Source organism: Lipophrys pholis (assembly GCF_963383615.2).
Source record: "Lipophrys pholis genome assembly, chromosome: 2".
Lineage (NCBI taxonomy): Eukaryota > Metazoa > Chordata > Actinopteri > Blenniiformes > Blenniidae > Lipophrys > Lipophrys pholis.
This window is the reverse complement of record NC_137636.1, coordinates 10,084,391-10,099,708: the sequence shown is the minus strand read 5'-3', so window position 1 is coordinate 10,099,708 and position 15,318 is coordinate 10,084,391. Positions and strand designations below refer to the sequence as shown.

General features: G+C 43.0%; 2 protein-coding genes across 2 annotated transcripts; one reads left to right on the top strand and one right to left on the bottom strand.

Moving 5' to 3' along the window:
* grtp1a (growth hormone regulated TBC protein 1a) lies at positions 1-6,700 on the top strand. Its single transcript, XM_080458260.1, has 8 exons — positions 1-672; positions 2,477-2,628; positions 2,712-2,870; positions 3,749-3,873; positions 4,417-4,513; positions 4,655-4,827; positions 5,347-5,532; positions 5,631-6,700. The coding sequence occupies exons 1-8, from the start codon at positions 611-613 to the stop codon at positions 5,721-5,723; spliced, it is 1,047 nt and encodes a 348-aa protein (XP_080314386.1). The 5' UTR covers positions 1-610; the 3' UTR covers positions 5,724-6,700.
* Positions 6,701-6,702: 2 nt separating this feature from the next.
* On the bottom strand, positions 6,703-14,188 carry lamp1a (lysosomal associated membrane protein 1a). Its single transcript, XM_080458258.1, has 9 exons — positions 13,802-14,188; positions 9,742-9,848; positions 9,451-9,670; positions 8,856-9,017; positions 8,535-8,743; positions 8,325-8,450; positions 8,154-8,220; positions 7,879-8,046; positions 6,703-7,456 (listed from the first exon to the last, which is right to left on the bottom strand). The coding sequence occupies exons 1-9, from the start codon at positions 13,854-13,856 to the stop codon at positions 7,317-7,319; spliced, it is 1,254 nt and encodes a 417-aa protein (XP_080314384.1). The 5' UTR covers positions 13,857-14,188; the 3' UTR covers positions 6,703-7,316.
* Between the last annotated feature and the right edge of the window lie 1,130 nt (positions 14,189-15,318).

Sequence of the window (15,318 nt, the reverse complement as noted above, 5' to 3'; positions counted from 1 at the left end):
AGGCAGCACGGATGTCTGCGTGAGGCTTGTGTCCTGCCAGCGGGACAAACACCGTCTCACCGCTCCGGATCTTCCACCGAGTCCTCCGGACACAAACACGCTGGAAGTGCAACGAGCAGCCGCCCCTGATCACCGGGGGACCCGGGTGGAGTTAACCCGCTCGGCTATCGGGTCGGAGGTTCGGTTCGGTTAGTGACTGTAGTCTCCGGGTACCAGCAGCAGGTGCATGTGGATGGCGATAAAAAATTTTTTTAAAAAATAAATAAAAATATCAAACTCCGGACAAAACTTCGCTTAGTTTGACTCAACCAGCAGAAAACAGAGGAAAAGTACAGCTTAAAAACAACCGCTTGGTGGAGAGGAGGAATGTTTTCCACGACTCTCCCATTTGGAGAATTAGCACGTTAATCCCGGGAAAGAGGCAGAGTCTGGTCTCGTGTCTCCTCCCAAGGCACGCGAGCGAACATGGAGACGGTGACCGTCCCGGGCTAAGCTCACCGCCACGACCACAGCAGGAAACTTTTCTCTTTTTCGTTTAAAGAAAGAAAAAAAAAAAAAAGAAAAGCTCGGTGGATATACAGGACATAACATTTACAGGTCAGAGGAGGTCATGGAGGAGAAGAGCCGGAGTCGCTCCGCCGGAGACGGCCGCGCCAAAGAGCGAGTGGACCGGTGGGTTAACCGTTAACACTACACCATGTCACCGTGAGGACTAGTTTGGATTTTATTAACCTGCTGAGGAAAAAGTAACAGTTTGATCATTCCTGACTCGAAACAGGAGTAAACACCTTTTAAATGTCTTTAACAGGAGTTGTTAATTTAGCATGAAATCATTTACACACCCACCACAAACTCTATTGTGGAGTTACAGCAATTAGTTTTTAATGTTTTGCAACAGACTGTAATTGTGACTTTGTTTTTGCTCATTAGAGACTGAACTCGGGTCCAAGTACCTTTTTAATACAAATGCATCTTGTTCTGTCTTGTGCCTTTTGGTTGCAGATGTTTGTTTGTTTGTACTATATTCATAGTTAAACCCACTGAATCATCATCATTGATGACTGCACCCTTCCGATGTGTGTAGTCACCCTCACGGGGTGTTATTCTGTTCACATTCCTCCTAAAACTGTTTAATCTCACAACAATTTCACTGAAGATGCTAATGAAACTTTTTTTTTTAGTTTTAAATTCCAGGGACCTTTTTTTTTTTACATAACATACATATGGCTGAATCAGGTGGTGTGAAGTTTAACTATATATTTTAGTAAGAAACAGCAACTCAAAATTTAGCTTCACGATGAGGTTAAGTGGTACATTACAGCTTAAAGAGATGCTGATGTGCCTCATCAGTGACTTGATAAATGTAATTTGAGGTCAATTTGAGGTATTTCTATAAATCTTCTATACTGCATCTAATTCAGGAGTGAAGGCAGGGTACACATGGAGTTTGTCTCCGTCGCAGGGCGAACACACAGTGACAGACACCCCCACCCACTTTTACACTTTAGGGGGTTTTCGAGTCACCAGTGAGCTTTAAGTGTGAGCTTTTTTGAAAAGTGAGAGGAAGTGGAATACCCTTTGAAAACCCGTGCAGGCTCCTGGCTGCCTTGATGGTAAACTTTATCACTTTAAGCTGCAGTTTTCCTCCCGGCAGCTTTGCAAGGCGTTTCTTGGATCAGTAGCCATAAACGGGAACAGTCATGAGTTTGAGCAAATCAATTACTACAAACTGTATTCTTCAAGCTGATCTCGACGTAAAGTCAACACCTCTGAACGCCGTGACGCCTCAGCGTTCTGTTTTTCGAGCGGGGAGCTGTTGCATAGTTCACACAGTGATAACACAAGCCAACACCTGATGCTGCGTTTCTTTGATAAACTTCCCATTGCTTCGTTTACCGTGCCGTTGCTTTGGGTTTTGGCCACAAGGACACTCTCAGCTAGGAAACTTATCCTTTGCATGATAGCTGTTCCCTCAGTCAATATTGGTAGATTGCGTCCCGTGGGGCAGTGTATACGACGATAAGCGTCTCGCTGCACAGCTGTTTGCGTTTTGCAGGTTTCAAACATTTGCAGCAGCAGACTAACTGTCCTGTTTGAAGACACGTTTCCTCTTCGGCCATGTCTTTGCTCGAGTGCAGGGGTTAAGCTGCGGGAGGATTATCTTGTTACCTAAGGCATTAAGTTGAGCCACCTACACTTGCAACTTTCTAGAACTAGACTCAAGATACACAAACTATGGATAACTTTTGTATTAATAAAATAATAAAAACACAACAGGATTGTTTTTTTTTTTGTTTTTTTTTTTCTTGCATTACATTCATTCTAGTTAAGAGACTGAAAACACAGGACTGACGTTTAAGTACAGAAACAACACTTTGTATTTGTGTTCTGATATGAGTGCTCTGCTATTCTGCTGATTGTAAAATACTCATTGTATATAGTCTCTAACTTTCTTTTACTTGTTTTATTGGTCCAGGGTGGATCCGTATGGCTTCGAGCGCTCCGAGGATTTTGACTACGACTCGTACGAGGAGCTCATGTCTGAATATTTGGCCGTTCTCACCCGAAGGGCCATCAAGTGGTCCAAACTGATGAAGGGCAAAAGCAAAGTGCAGAAAAATGTTAAGTGTGAGTGTGAAAACTCGCCGGGGGCAGTATCCTCGGAGTGTTTTACACTACTTGAAACTGACAGGAGCTGCTCTTTCCCCCAGTAAAGCGTTACGTACGTAAAGGGATTCCCAATGAGCACCGTGCTCTGATCTGGATGGCGGCCAGTGGCGCTCAGGACCAGCTGGAGAAGAACCCCGGATACTACCGGTCTCTGTTAGGAGCCCAACACGACGCCAAACTGATGGAGACCATCTGCACAGGTGAGTTACGCTGACGCCGGTTTCTCATAGGCCGACGACGGATCACAGCGCGTCGACCTCTTAAAACTCAACGCAGTTAAAGTGGAGACGATCAAATACACTCATTTTGATCACATAAACTCAAATTACAATTGTTTACTCAAATTAAAAAAAATTTAAATGAAATGTTCTCTTCTGGTAGACGCAATTAAAATTTGATCAAAGTTGCTAATCCCTGATTTAAAGCTTCAGGTTTTCGTGGCTTAATCTGTACGAGCTTTGCATTCCTGAAAGTGGTCTTTTTTTTCCGCATTCTTCAAAGGAGATCCTTTCAAACTCTCAAGGGTCAGAGATTTAACTAGAATTAACTCCGTCTTGGCTGTTTGCTTTGGACTCATTTGTACCAAAAGGTGAATTTTCACGACTCTGAAAGTCTAAAACTTGAGTTCACAAGAAACTCGTTTGGTTGCGTTTCTTCTTTTCTGCGCTCTTGACCTTTAGAGAATAATATCACCTAAGTTATAATCGGTGCAAGTTGTTTAGAGTTTGACACATCGAAGGTTTTCACCTCAGAAAGTCTTTTTTCAGCAACTGATCGTATTTGGTAACGCTCACGTTTCTTGTTTCTTCTAAACCCACAGTGATGAGTTATATGTTTATAATCTAGAATATGTTTAACATTAAATAGATGCATGTGGACATCTGGCGTTTGGTTGTGGAATTTAAATATCTTAAACAACATCGCCGGGACGGAAATGTTTAATTTGCTCGTCCTTTTAAAGTGTTAAAATATCAATGTACGGTTTGACATGATTAAGCGTAACACATTCATGTAAACGATATATGCACACACAGGAACACAATGTTGGATTTATGCTTGTGTTGTCTCTTTCTTGCAGACTTGAACAGAACATTTCCAGACAATATCCAGTTCCGCAAGACGTCCACCCCGTGTCTGCAGAAAGCTCTGTACAACGTGCTGCTGGCTTATGGCCACCACAACCCCACTGTGGGCTACTGTCAGGTAACCGCCCTCACGCTGTCTGTTCACGTGACAATAAACCTTTAATTTATTTCTATAGCGTCGGTTACAGCCCCTAACATTCCCTCAAATTTAAAAGGAAGTGTAGTTTTTGTTGAACTTTGTATGGCCACAGCTCCTATGCTTCACCAGAACATTTAGAAATAGTGTGTTCAACATGAAGCACGGACAGTTTTGTTTTTATGCAAACTGCTTTGCATCAATAACTTTCTTCTGTGTCCATAGTAACGCTCCTTCTGTCAGCTCGGTATGTCACCGTGGTAATGATTAACATTTGAAAGGCAAATGACATCCATCAAAGTTTCTAGAGCTGTGTTTACAATTCAAACAGGACTGTGTTGATGGTTACATCACACGAGGAATTATAAAGGAACCGTTCATCTGCGCTCATACTCGGGCAGCCTGTTTTGGGCTTTTCGAGTGGTCCTGTTCTCCTGGATGTTTATAAAAGAGCTTCAATGTCTGATTTAAAAACCTGCTCGGTACCGAAACACTCAAGTCTCCTGCGTCGGCCTTTGTCTTCAGGGGATGAACTTCATCGCTGGGTTTCTACTTATCATCACAAAAGATGAAGAGAAGTCCTTCTGGCTGATGGATGCCCTCCTTGGTAGAATCTTGCCAGGTTTGTATCGGCACAAACAAGCAAAATAAAGGCTTTGGCAGCCGTGATCGCTCAAAAATAAGCCCGTTTTAACTCGTCGATAGTGTTTTACAGGTAGTCTAGAGCAGCATGTAACCGAGAATAACACATGCATTGTTCCAGATTACTACAGTCCAGCCATGCTGGGGCTGAAGACCGACCAGGAGGCGTTGGGGGAGCTGGTGAAAGTCAAAATCCCGGCAGTCTGGCAGGTCATGGTGGATCACAACGTCATGTGGACCCTGGTGGTCTCCAGGTGGTTCATCTGTCTCTACATAGACGTCTTGCCTGTGGAGGTGAGCTCAGCTTTGATCCACGTTCTGTAGTGCTGCCAGTCAGGAAATCCACTTTGTAATTTCACTGGAGCCAAGATTCCGCCGCAGTTTTATTTATTATGCTCTGTATCCTGAGATACGTTTTTTTTTCTTTCTTTTTTTTGTTCTTCAAACACTAAGGAAAGCTTGAAGTTTATTTTGGTCACAATATTTCTTGTTTTGTTGCTTAATAGGTTTTTCATCTCCCCAAGAATAAAAGATGTCACAGCAAGCAGTTTTTTGTTTTTTTTCCTTACAGTGAATATATGAGCTTCATGAACTCGGTTTGGATTTGTTTTAGTGCAGCTAGATCACATGATGCGTTTTGTTTATTGACCAGTTACACCTGAAACTTGTTCGGGAGGGTGGAACTCTTAAAAACGCTCCTGTTCCCTTGCGATTTAACAAATAAATATAGCGAAAGGAGTCAAATGTCTCTACCAAAGGCACAACTCGTCTTTGATTTTCATCTCAATCCCTGTTGCTCTTGTCGTCCTCCAGACAGTCCTACGGATTTGGGATTGCCTTTTCTACGAGGGCTCCAAAATCCTGTTCCGTGTCGCTCTCACACTGATCCACCACCACCAGGCTTTGATTCAACAGGCCGGATCCCTGCCAGACGTCTGCCAAGCATTCAAACAGATCGCTCATGGACCATTCGTTGACGAGTGTCACACTTTCATGCAGGTTTAAAAAAAAAAAAGAAAAAAAAAAAAAGATCAGAGTCATCTTTTGTAAGTTGGTTTATTTAATCAATTTTTTTTTTTTTTTTTAACCTTTCAAAGAAAATCTTCACTGAGCCAGGAAGTCTCTCCATGGCAACCTTAACTAAGCTCCGGGCGACGTGTCGATCTCGAATCATCGCGGAAGAGTCCTGACCCTGACTTCACTACCTGTTCTCCGCACACATTCCAGTGGGAGGAGCGGCCAGCGGCTTGAAGTAACTGCGGCGCCATGACGACTACACTGTCAAGCTTTCGTCTTAAACCGAGTAAACCTGTAAATATGGAACCAAATTCTTAGCAATGTGCTGTAGGAGCTGATGATTCCACTGGAAGTTAATATTTAGCTCATCTTTTAAGTTAATACTTTGTTAAAAAGTTGAATTATGCACTTTAGTACTGAGTTTCATAGAAAACAGGGCTTAGCAGTTGGCGTTCTCTTGAACTATGTTGCACATTGCGAGCACAGCCGGGAAGGGCCTCGCCGCTAAACGTCTTGGTTTCCATCATGAACTAGATTGTGTTTGATAAATTCTTTCCTGCAAATAGAAAGTTGACTAAATGAAATGCTGGAACAACAGGCTGTGGTTATCCAATGTGCATTTTGTGCAAATTTCAGGATTTAGATTTAAAAAAAAATAAAATAAAAAAAATCTGAATCATGTGTTTAGCTTTCGCAGCCTGTTTGAAAATACTTGAGGTTCACTGAGGTGACGCTGCATAAACACAACAAAAAGGGCTGCGCTTTTTTTCTACCGTTTTGTATTTACAGCACTTGGGTCTGCAACTGACATCCTACGGATATCGGATTGTTGCAGTGGACAAAAATATCTTTGGCGATGAGCCCAGCTCTTAGTACCGTCTGTAATGTACACTTAAGAGTGAAATGAATGTGGCCCTATGACTCAGCCCTTCAAGCTAAATCAAATACGGCAAACACAGCTGGACTTTCAAGATCTTTATTAACTTGCTGTAAGATGCATAATAGAAAACGAGATCAATCCATTTCCTATAAAAATAAAGGATCAAATCACTTTAATTCATATTAACAGGTTTTTGGGGGAACTTGTGGTAAGAAGCAAGAATGGAAATTCACTTGTCCAGCAAAATAAAACTGCACCACGACAGACTGCAAATCTTTGTCATTATTACAATTGTCCAACTGTGATTAGTTATACAACATTCAGATCTTTCCCTTTTTTTTTTCTCAGTCACAGGGATCAGTGTATGTTACAAAAGTACCGGAGTGCGTAAATACTGTCGGTGTAAAAAAATTAAGATGTCTTCGTTAACCTTCAAAACGTTGAAGTTCAGTGAACTCCTGCCTCTTTGATCAGTTGATTTCTTTTAAATAAATACACAGCTAAAAACAAAAACCAGTTCACAAAACCATTTTGAATTTTTTTTTTTTTTACAACATGAAACGAGCAGAGCTAAACCAACAATGCTGAACTTGCAATGGCAAATTTAGACCTCCGCGTGTGCAGTCCCGGTCCCTCTCGTCATTCAGCAGAATCAGAAAAGTTTAGCAAGGATTCCGATTCTCGTCGTCACCCACAGAAGGTGAGGGGGGGGGGGGGGAGAGAAACAAATACCATATCCGGATGTCACAAGAGGATACTTAAAACATGCACCCGCCACATAAAAACTACTGCCTCCACTCACTCATGTCCATCACTTGCTAGCTCACACGTCTGGCTTCATCTCTCCCACCACTCCAGAGTGAAGGATCGAGACGAGGGGTCTCGCTCAGATGGTCTGGTATCCAGCGTGGCTCCTCTTTCTGCCGATCAAGTACGCGACGAGGACGATCAGCACCAGGCCGGCCAGAGCTGCGCCAACGATGATGGGAATCAACATCTGATCCTGGTCCATCTGACACTCCTCAGCTGGAGACAAAGGAGATGACAGGATAGGGGCCAGTAGTTCATATTGATATCAGTAACATCACACTGAATGAGCCTTATACAGCACCATCACAAGAAGCAAAGGAGAATTTAAGGTGGAAATACTCTAATATTTTTAGTTACTGAGCCACCAACAACAAAAACAAAAAAAACTGGAAAGAGCAAATACTGTCCCAATATAAGACAGCCTCCTTTTAAAAGACTCAAATATGAATTTTATTTTCTAAAGCAATAAATTAAATCAAACGGCCGTTAACATTTCTAAATACTGGTGACAATGATAAATCGAAATTAGGACTACTATTTAGACATTAGACCCCAAACACAACCCATTTCCTGTGTGTCGTTTTTTTCCCCCCCGTCTTGTTTTCAGAGCAATATAGTGACACGTAAAGAAGACGTACCTGTAGCAAACTGGTCAGTAGAGACACCGAAGGGCTGGACCTGCAGCCTGAAAGTGTTGAGAGAGAACTCTGGTCCGACGGCCAGCGTTTGCTCAGAGTTGCACATGTACGAGCGGCCGAGCGTGCTCCGCATGTAGTTCAGACTGGAGTTACTGGCTGACAAATTAGCTGAGGACAGAGAAATACCGGAGATATCAAACTCAAACAAGTAAGACTTGGGTGATCAGATTAAAAAAAGAAAATAATTAACAGGTTTGGTGCTACAAGCAACATACCGGCCATATCGGACCAACTAGCCAACAGAGCTATGGCGCTCAGATGATACTTGTTGGTTGTTGAATTCTGTGAAGACAAAAAGAGTTCAGCAGATGTTTGTATCGACACACGAGAACAGACCGCGGCTGGATTTGTGTTTTTTTTTTTTTTTTTAAATCGAATGGATTTACCAAAGTGAAGGTGAAGTTCAGATTGATAGTCTGCTCCTGTGTCAAAACCAGAGTGGCACTGCTGGCCTCGCACGATCCTGAAGAATTTGTGTGAGTGGGAGTCAGGTTCACCAGTTCCTGGACAGTCTGGAACAACACGAGCACATTGGTTCTTTAATCCACACGGATCCCACAGGTCTCGTCTGCATGACTCGTGAAGCTCCACGTTACCTTGTTCTGAGATCGAGAGAAGTAGGACACGTTGAGCTGCAGTCCCATTTGCGCCAGGAGACACGCGGTGCCGTTGCTGTTGTTTACGATGTAGTTTCCCCGCTCCGGCGTTCCCGGAGGAGTTGGAGCCGCTGTTGGAGCGCCGCTCGTCGTTGCGGCCGTGGTGGGTGGAGGAGTTGTGCTGGTTTGATCCGCGATGCAAACGCTCTCTGTGACGGTGGACATTAGGGAGTTATGCATGAAGCCGTGTTTAAAAAAAAAAAAAAAGAAAAAAGAAAAGAAACCTGATCATACAGAAGAAAAACAGCATGAGAGCATCACCTGTGGGACTCAGGTCATTCCCTGGCATGTACGCCTCCATCCTCATATCAGTGAAAGTGACAGTTGCTCCACCAACTCCAACAGAGGTGGGACTCAGACAACGGTAGGTGGTGTTGATCGCTGCCCAGATCCCAACCGAAGTAGACACCACAGTGACCACGTCTGGGACACAAGTAATAAAAGCAGCATTACATTTGACTTGTCTGCCTAACTTGATCTTAAAATGGCTGCACTGTCATATGCAGGAATCACAGGAAGACGATTGTCCTCGTTGATTTCAACCTTAAATGAAACTAAATATTAATGACAACACTGAACACAGACAGCATTGGTGCCAATGGTATAAACAATATGAATTTGTCAATCTCGTCTACTTCAATTCAGGCTCTTCCCGCCTTCATTGTGATCTTTTGGTCAAATTTAATTTTTTTGACATTTTCAGTCTTCTGTCCCTCTTTTTAGGTTCATTCAGTGTATCGAGTCTAAATTTGAAACCATGAGAGATGAGCGACTAGTTTGCCGGGGCCCCCTCCTCACACCTCACATGTGGTACTTAACCACAGCGAACAAGCCCAGTGGGTATACTTGTGCTCACCAGAGCTGTTGGCACCGGGAAACACCGACGTGTCGCTCAGATTGTACTGCAAGGTCAAGTTAGCCACGCTGTACAGACTTCCATTTCTGGAAAAGCTCAGCCCGAACGCGTGGCCAGACCCAAACACGGCCACCAACCACGGAGAGCCGCCGTCTGCGTCGCACGAGCTGTTCTCCGCATCCACCGTGGTGGAGTCAGGCAGGGAGACCGACGCCGTTCTCTGAGGAGGAGCAGACAGGGAGTCAGCGGGAGTGACAAAGCTGAAGGAAAAAGAAGTCGGAGTGCACTTACTGAGGTGCTGGAGGTGTTGTACGTGATGGAGAACGACGCAGACAGATCAGCCTTAATGCAGGTGGCGTTTCCCTCTTTCACCTCAAGAGTGATAGCATGGATTCCACCTGGAGATGAGGACATGAATGCTTTATATCAAAAATATCCATTTGTGCTTGAGCCTTTCATTTAAAATAGAAACTAATCCCGGTGCCTGCACATCAAAATGGAATCGTGTTTTCCCTTGGTATGTTTGAGTGCTGCCATTTGAACTCTGGTTGACACCAAACATTAAGCATTTCTCAGTATTTTTTCCAAATGAATAGTCATACGATTCGGACAAAATATGACTCGAGCACACACACACACACACACACACACACACATTTCATTAGACCGGCCTCGGGATGTAACAGGTGTCGGGGCCACTATCGCTCTGCAGCCGGCCTTTTTCATTAGTGTGTGACACACAGTTAAGAAAAATGATAAGCAACAATATTCTCACAATATTCTCACAAGTGCATTCAACCCAGTGGAAAATATTTAAAAACTTCTTTTAGTTGGGATACAATGCGGCGCTCCCTTTCCTACTTGCCAGCAAGAATATCTGGAGCAACTCCAGAGCTTGAAGGCCCTTGTGTATGGAGACTGGCACCCCGGCTCGCTCCCACAGTCCAAATACAGTGTCTGATACACTACAGGTGTGAAGGTGAATGCGTGTGGTGGACTGGTGACATCCAGGCTGGAGTTTCCCTTTCCTCTCATTGAAGATTGGGATTGACTTCAGCTCCCTGCATCTCTAAGTTGGACAAAGCAATATTGAAATGGATGGATGGTGGCTGACTGATGACATCTAGTAGTGAGACATTAACAACGTCGAAGTAAGTGGATGAAGAGATTTTGTTTTTGCCAGTAGAGTCAGACCACAACGTTGATTAGAGCCTTATTATTCTTTTGAGTTTAACGGCAGTTTGCATCCATAAAGTTGCATTACCGCCATCTGCTGGTTTTATCCATTTACAGCCTTAAATCATGTATTATATTCACAGAACTGGATGGTAATAGATTTAAACCCTACAGTTCGTGTCCTACACTGACAAAGCAGTATGCACAAACCACCAGCAGAGGTCCCCAGAGAGCCACAAGTGATCACAGACAACAAACCCCAGCTGAAGATATATTGTCAAAGGAGTTTATTTCAGATCCTTCAGCTCGACACAGCTGCATCGTGTCCTGAGCGGCAGAGACAAGAGACACACTTGTTCGGTTGAATGTGCCTCCTGTGAACATTTGTAAACTCAGGCCGGACCTCCTCGCCTGTACTGTGGACTATTAATACCATTAAGTTCTGAAAACTGCCGAGTCATTGCATGTCTCGTGTTTGTGTGTGACATGCATCATCTGGAAACCACCGCAGCCATTTCAGACTTGTGCATTTTTCCTCATCATTAAAATATATACTCACAAATGTATAACACAGTAAAGCAACGCATAGGTTTCGCCACCTCACACTTCCTGCAGTGAATTGGCTGAAATGTGCTCACTGTGCAACCGCTGCCATTTCTATTTTTATGTCACATTATAGTAAATTCGAAAAATTCACTTGTGTTGTTGACTGATTTTTCTGGTAAAGAAAGGATCGTTTAAATGGTATCTGCTTGCTGAGAGATAAATATATGTCTGGTTTGTCCTGCAGGTGATGTCAGTCTAACAGCACACTACTTGTAATTTCACAACTCACTTATTGCAACCTACCGCAGACTTTCCTTCCTTCTTCCTCTCAACTCTACCTTGTGGCTCCTTCTTGCAGTTTATTGACCCAAGATTCAGTCCTGTCGGCGTGCGCCAAACAAAGTGTCTGCCCCGGTTTCACTGCAGCCTGACCTGAATGCAACCTCTCTGTTCACAATGTAAACATTCAGCAGACCGTTTTCACAACAGTGCAATCTGATCACGAGGTGAAAGTACCTGCACATGTACAAAGTATCAGGCTGCAAACAGCAGCAGGAGATGTCCAAGTCCTGTTTTGTGAGGAAATCCCAGTAGAAATAAAGCACCAAGTACGGACTGATATGAACAGTTAAAACAGACTATAACCACAAGTGCTACATCCACATGTGCCCTTTCACCTGTGTCAGCAACCAGCTGCTTTTGTGTGTGTGTGTGTGTGTGTGTGTTCTTTCAGGCTGATTAAACTGGTCATAAAGTAGCACTGTCAGTGGGCCCCTCCAGGGCTGTGTGCAACACAAAGCCAGCATGCAACGCTGTCAAATGACAAAACAATGAGGCCAATCCGCTGGCGCACATCATCAACAAAACATGACCATCACATTAGAATAGAGGATAATGAAACTAGAAATCAAGTCCAGGGATTTTTCCAGCAACTGTGGACCGTGTAAAACTTTAAAAAGCCATGAGTCCAACAGCACCAAAACCCATTTGTAGGTCCAATACAGTGAGAATTTCTTGATTTTTACATAGTTACTCACATTTACAACATGGACCCTTTTTAAATTAACATGTTGGGTGAAGCTGTGAATGATAATTTATACATCAGGGTGGATTTAAAAAAAAAAAAAAAAAAAAAAAAAAAAGGCCCACAACGACAAAATATTAAGACACAGACGGCACCCATTAATTTTCTCAGGGATAAAATTCTGTGTAATCAAGCTGGAATAATCAACTTAAAGTTGTGGTCATTTTTTTTTATTTGTTGTGTTGCTAAGACAGAACATATATGAGCAATTCATTTCATTGTTTGGCTTTTTCCAATCAAAACATTTAATTGTTTAAGCCTCTTTTTTTTTGGGGGGGGGGGGGGGGGGGGGGGGGGGAACTATTTTGACATGCATACTTTTAAACTGAGGCAATCTGCAAAAAGAAAACATGCGGTAAACCCTTTTTAATGCTAAATTTAGGCAAGTCTAGCAAAATGGGGATATTACATTCATAGAATAACTGATTATTGATGATGGAAACATGAGTTAAAAGATACAAATTATTTGTCAATATCTCAAAACAACCTGCTCTGCTGAAATAGTTCATACTCGCGTTGGAGGGGCTACAATAGATTCAGGCCACAGCTCAACACAGAGGTCAGGAAAAAACAACTTACTGATTACTGGTTATGAAATCTATGTGCCCATGTAAGCTCCCGATGGTACTTGGTCCTATGGCCTCCATTCTACTTTTATGTAGCACTCTGAATCAATAGATACAAATGAAAAAAATTAAAAGTGAATCAGTGGTACCACCTCTTGAATTTCAATTAAACCTAATTACAAATTACTTTTCAGGTCTTAGCAGTGAGCTTGATCATATTCAACTAGTTAGTACTTTTGATTATCTATAAAGTGACTGTTTTAAGTGGCAATATTAGGCCTGAAATTCAATGGTTGCCGTTATGAATTAGACATTTTTGGAGGTCAGCCATCCATCACACCTGACAACAGTTTGGTGTTAGACTGCTGGTCAGGGCAGGAGATACCAGGCTGGGCATGATGCTTTTTTTTTTCCGGACCGATTGCCAGATATATTGCTTAATCCCCAAGTTAGATGACAAAAGTCCCATTATGCACTTATAAATACTGTAAATCTGTATGGTTTGTTTTTGTCTGCTTGACAAGTGTCTTTTTTTTTTTTTTTTTTTTTTAAACAATACCAGTAGCAGTGAGCAAACATCCTCACTGCAGGACCAGTAATACATTATCTTATCTTTTGGTAAATCATTACCTTCTGCTCTAAGAGAGTTAAAACATAGCACATTTCAAATGAGTCACATTAAAAGTATTGAAGGAGTGAAGGTCCAAGGTCTTTATTCAAGGTGATTTTTTTTAAATTGATTTATATATTTGTCGGAAATGTGTGGACGCACATTTCAATGAGGAAGTATGAAGCTCGTGTGAGTAATCGTTGTCTTTCTGTCCATCACCGAGATCACGACTGACCGACCCCGGTCCTCACAAACACTGTGAGCGGCCCTGAACACCGATCAACGGCGGCCGTCGTGACGTCGTCGGGCTCAGCGGTTTCAGCAAAGGGCGCCTTAAAACCGCGAACAAAAACAAACAAAAACACTCACCGTAAACCGCAAACCAGGCGGTGAAGAGCGTGGCCAGCGCGTGACAGAACCGCATGGCTGGACGAAACAGGCTCGGCCGGTAGAAAGCAGGTTAAAATCCCGCAGAGGCGGTGGTGGTGTGTCGCCGCTGCAGACGCAGGTGGGTCTACGCACTAACGGCACTTAACTTCACGGAGCTCGAACTGAAGCTGTTGTTGTTATTGTTGTTTCCCCGTCTTGTTGTTGTTGTTGCTTACGCTTCGCTGCTGTCTGCAGACGGGAGTTAGCGGCGGTGTGGTACCCCTGAAGCTCGGTTAGATGTCGTTGGCAGCCGCACAGTCAGAATGAGCCATGTCCCGTCATGTGAACCGGGAGCATTTAGAGAGCGAGCCAGTCACGTGAGTCCTCCCCCTCCTCCCCCTTCTCCTCCTCTTCCTCCTCTTCCTCCTCCCCCCTCCCATCAGCTCTGTTTCAAAGAAATCAACGCAAAAAATAAAATAAAAACTGAATATATACAACACAAGACGGCATCGCTCTTGTCCTAAAACACGATTCGTGGTGTTAGGTAACTTTACTTGCATAATAATTTACTTGCCAGCAGGGTGTAAAGAGACACCTCATGAGAAAAATAGTGCTCTTCCAGGAATAATGTTACAATGAAAATGACTTCTCACTCCAGTGTCACCGTGGAAGGATTTCTGTACTGGACCACAAGGCAGAGGGACAGGCTTCGATGATCAGAGCGCTAAAAAGTGACGCATGATCACAGATATACAAATAATCAAAGATGCTTTAAGTTCAGCCAAAATGAGTAGAAACACACCAAATAAATGCCTCAAAACACACAAGGAATTACCAACCAGAAAGACGTCAAATAGCTACGGACCCATGAAAAATACTAATTTGAAAGGAAAACTAGAATGGCAACATAAAAAAGAGGAAGTAAAAAGACACAGAGATCTTAAGAGATCCACACAATGGTTGATTTATTTAAAAAAAAACAAAAAAAACTTTTGTAAATGAAATAAAAAGCAGGGCGAGACAAGACCTGAATATAGCATTCCTGAAATTCTTTAAGGTCATGGCTTTTAAAGCAGTTGTATGGTGGATGATCTGGAGCATACAGTTTGCTGAAATGGGGGAGATAGCATGTGAGCACACACACAGAGTGCTGTGCAGCCTGTAAAGTGCATGTGTTGTGGGTTAGTCAGCTGACACCTCCATCAATTCACGAGGGTGTGCAAAACCCTAGAAGGAACGCAGAGGCAGCCGGTCCAAGTCTTACCAGGACCCCGCTACATTCTCCCCACATAGTTCAACTACACTTTTTAACAACGGACATGCAGTTATACTTTTTTTTTGTTTGTTTTTAAATGAGTCTTTAATGTCAGACTACAAGCTTTTAAATAAGTATTTCTTAAAGTTGGATATTCCAAATGTTTAAAGCAGAAGTGAAAGTGCTTCAACGTTTCATTTTCACTTCTACATCCCAGTAATGACACAGCAAAATCCTAACTGGCTTCCCAGCATTTACTGAA

Excerpts from the sequence above, each read along its gene's own strand:
- lamp1a (XM_080458258.1), bottom strand. The coding sequence starts at position 13,856 with ATGCGGTTCTGTCACGCGCTGGCCACGCTCTTCACCGCCTGGTTTGCG. Across the intron at positions 8,047-8,153 it reads TAGTTGGTCCGATATGGCCG|CTAATTTGTCAGCCAGTAAC; the intron begins GTATGTTGCTTG and ends CTCTGTCCTCAG. Across the intron at positions 7,457-7,878 it reads TACTGACCAGTTTGCTACAG|CTGAGGAGTGTCAGATGGAC; the intron begins GTACGTCTTCTT and ends CTTTGTCTCCAG.
- grtp1a (XM_080458260.1), top strand. The coding sequence starts at position 611 with ATGGAGGAGAAGAGCCGGAGTCGCTCCGCCGGAGACGGCCGCGCCAAA. Across the intron at positions 673-2,476 it reads GCCAAAGAGCGAGTGGACCG|GGTGGATCCGTATGGCTTCG; the intron begins GTGGGTTAACCG and ends TTATTGGTCCAG. Across the intron at positions 2,629-2,711 it reads AGTGCAGAAAAATGTTAAGT|TAAAGCGTTACGTACGTAAA; the intron begins GTGAGTGTGAAA and ends TCTTTCCCCCAG.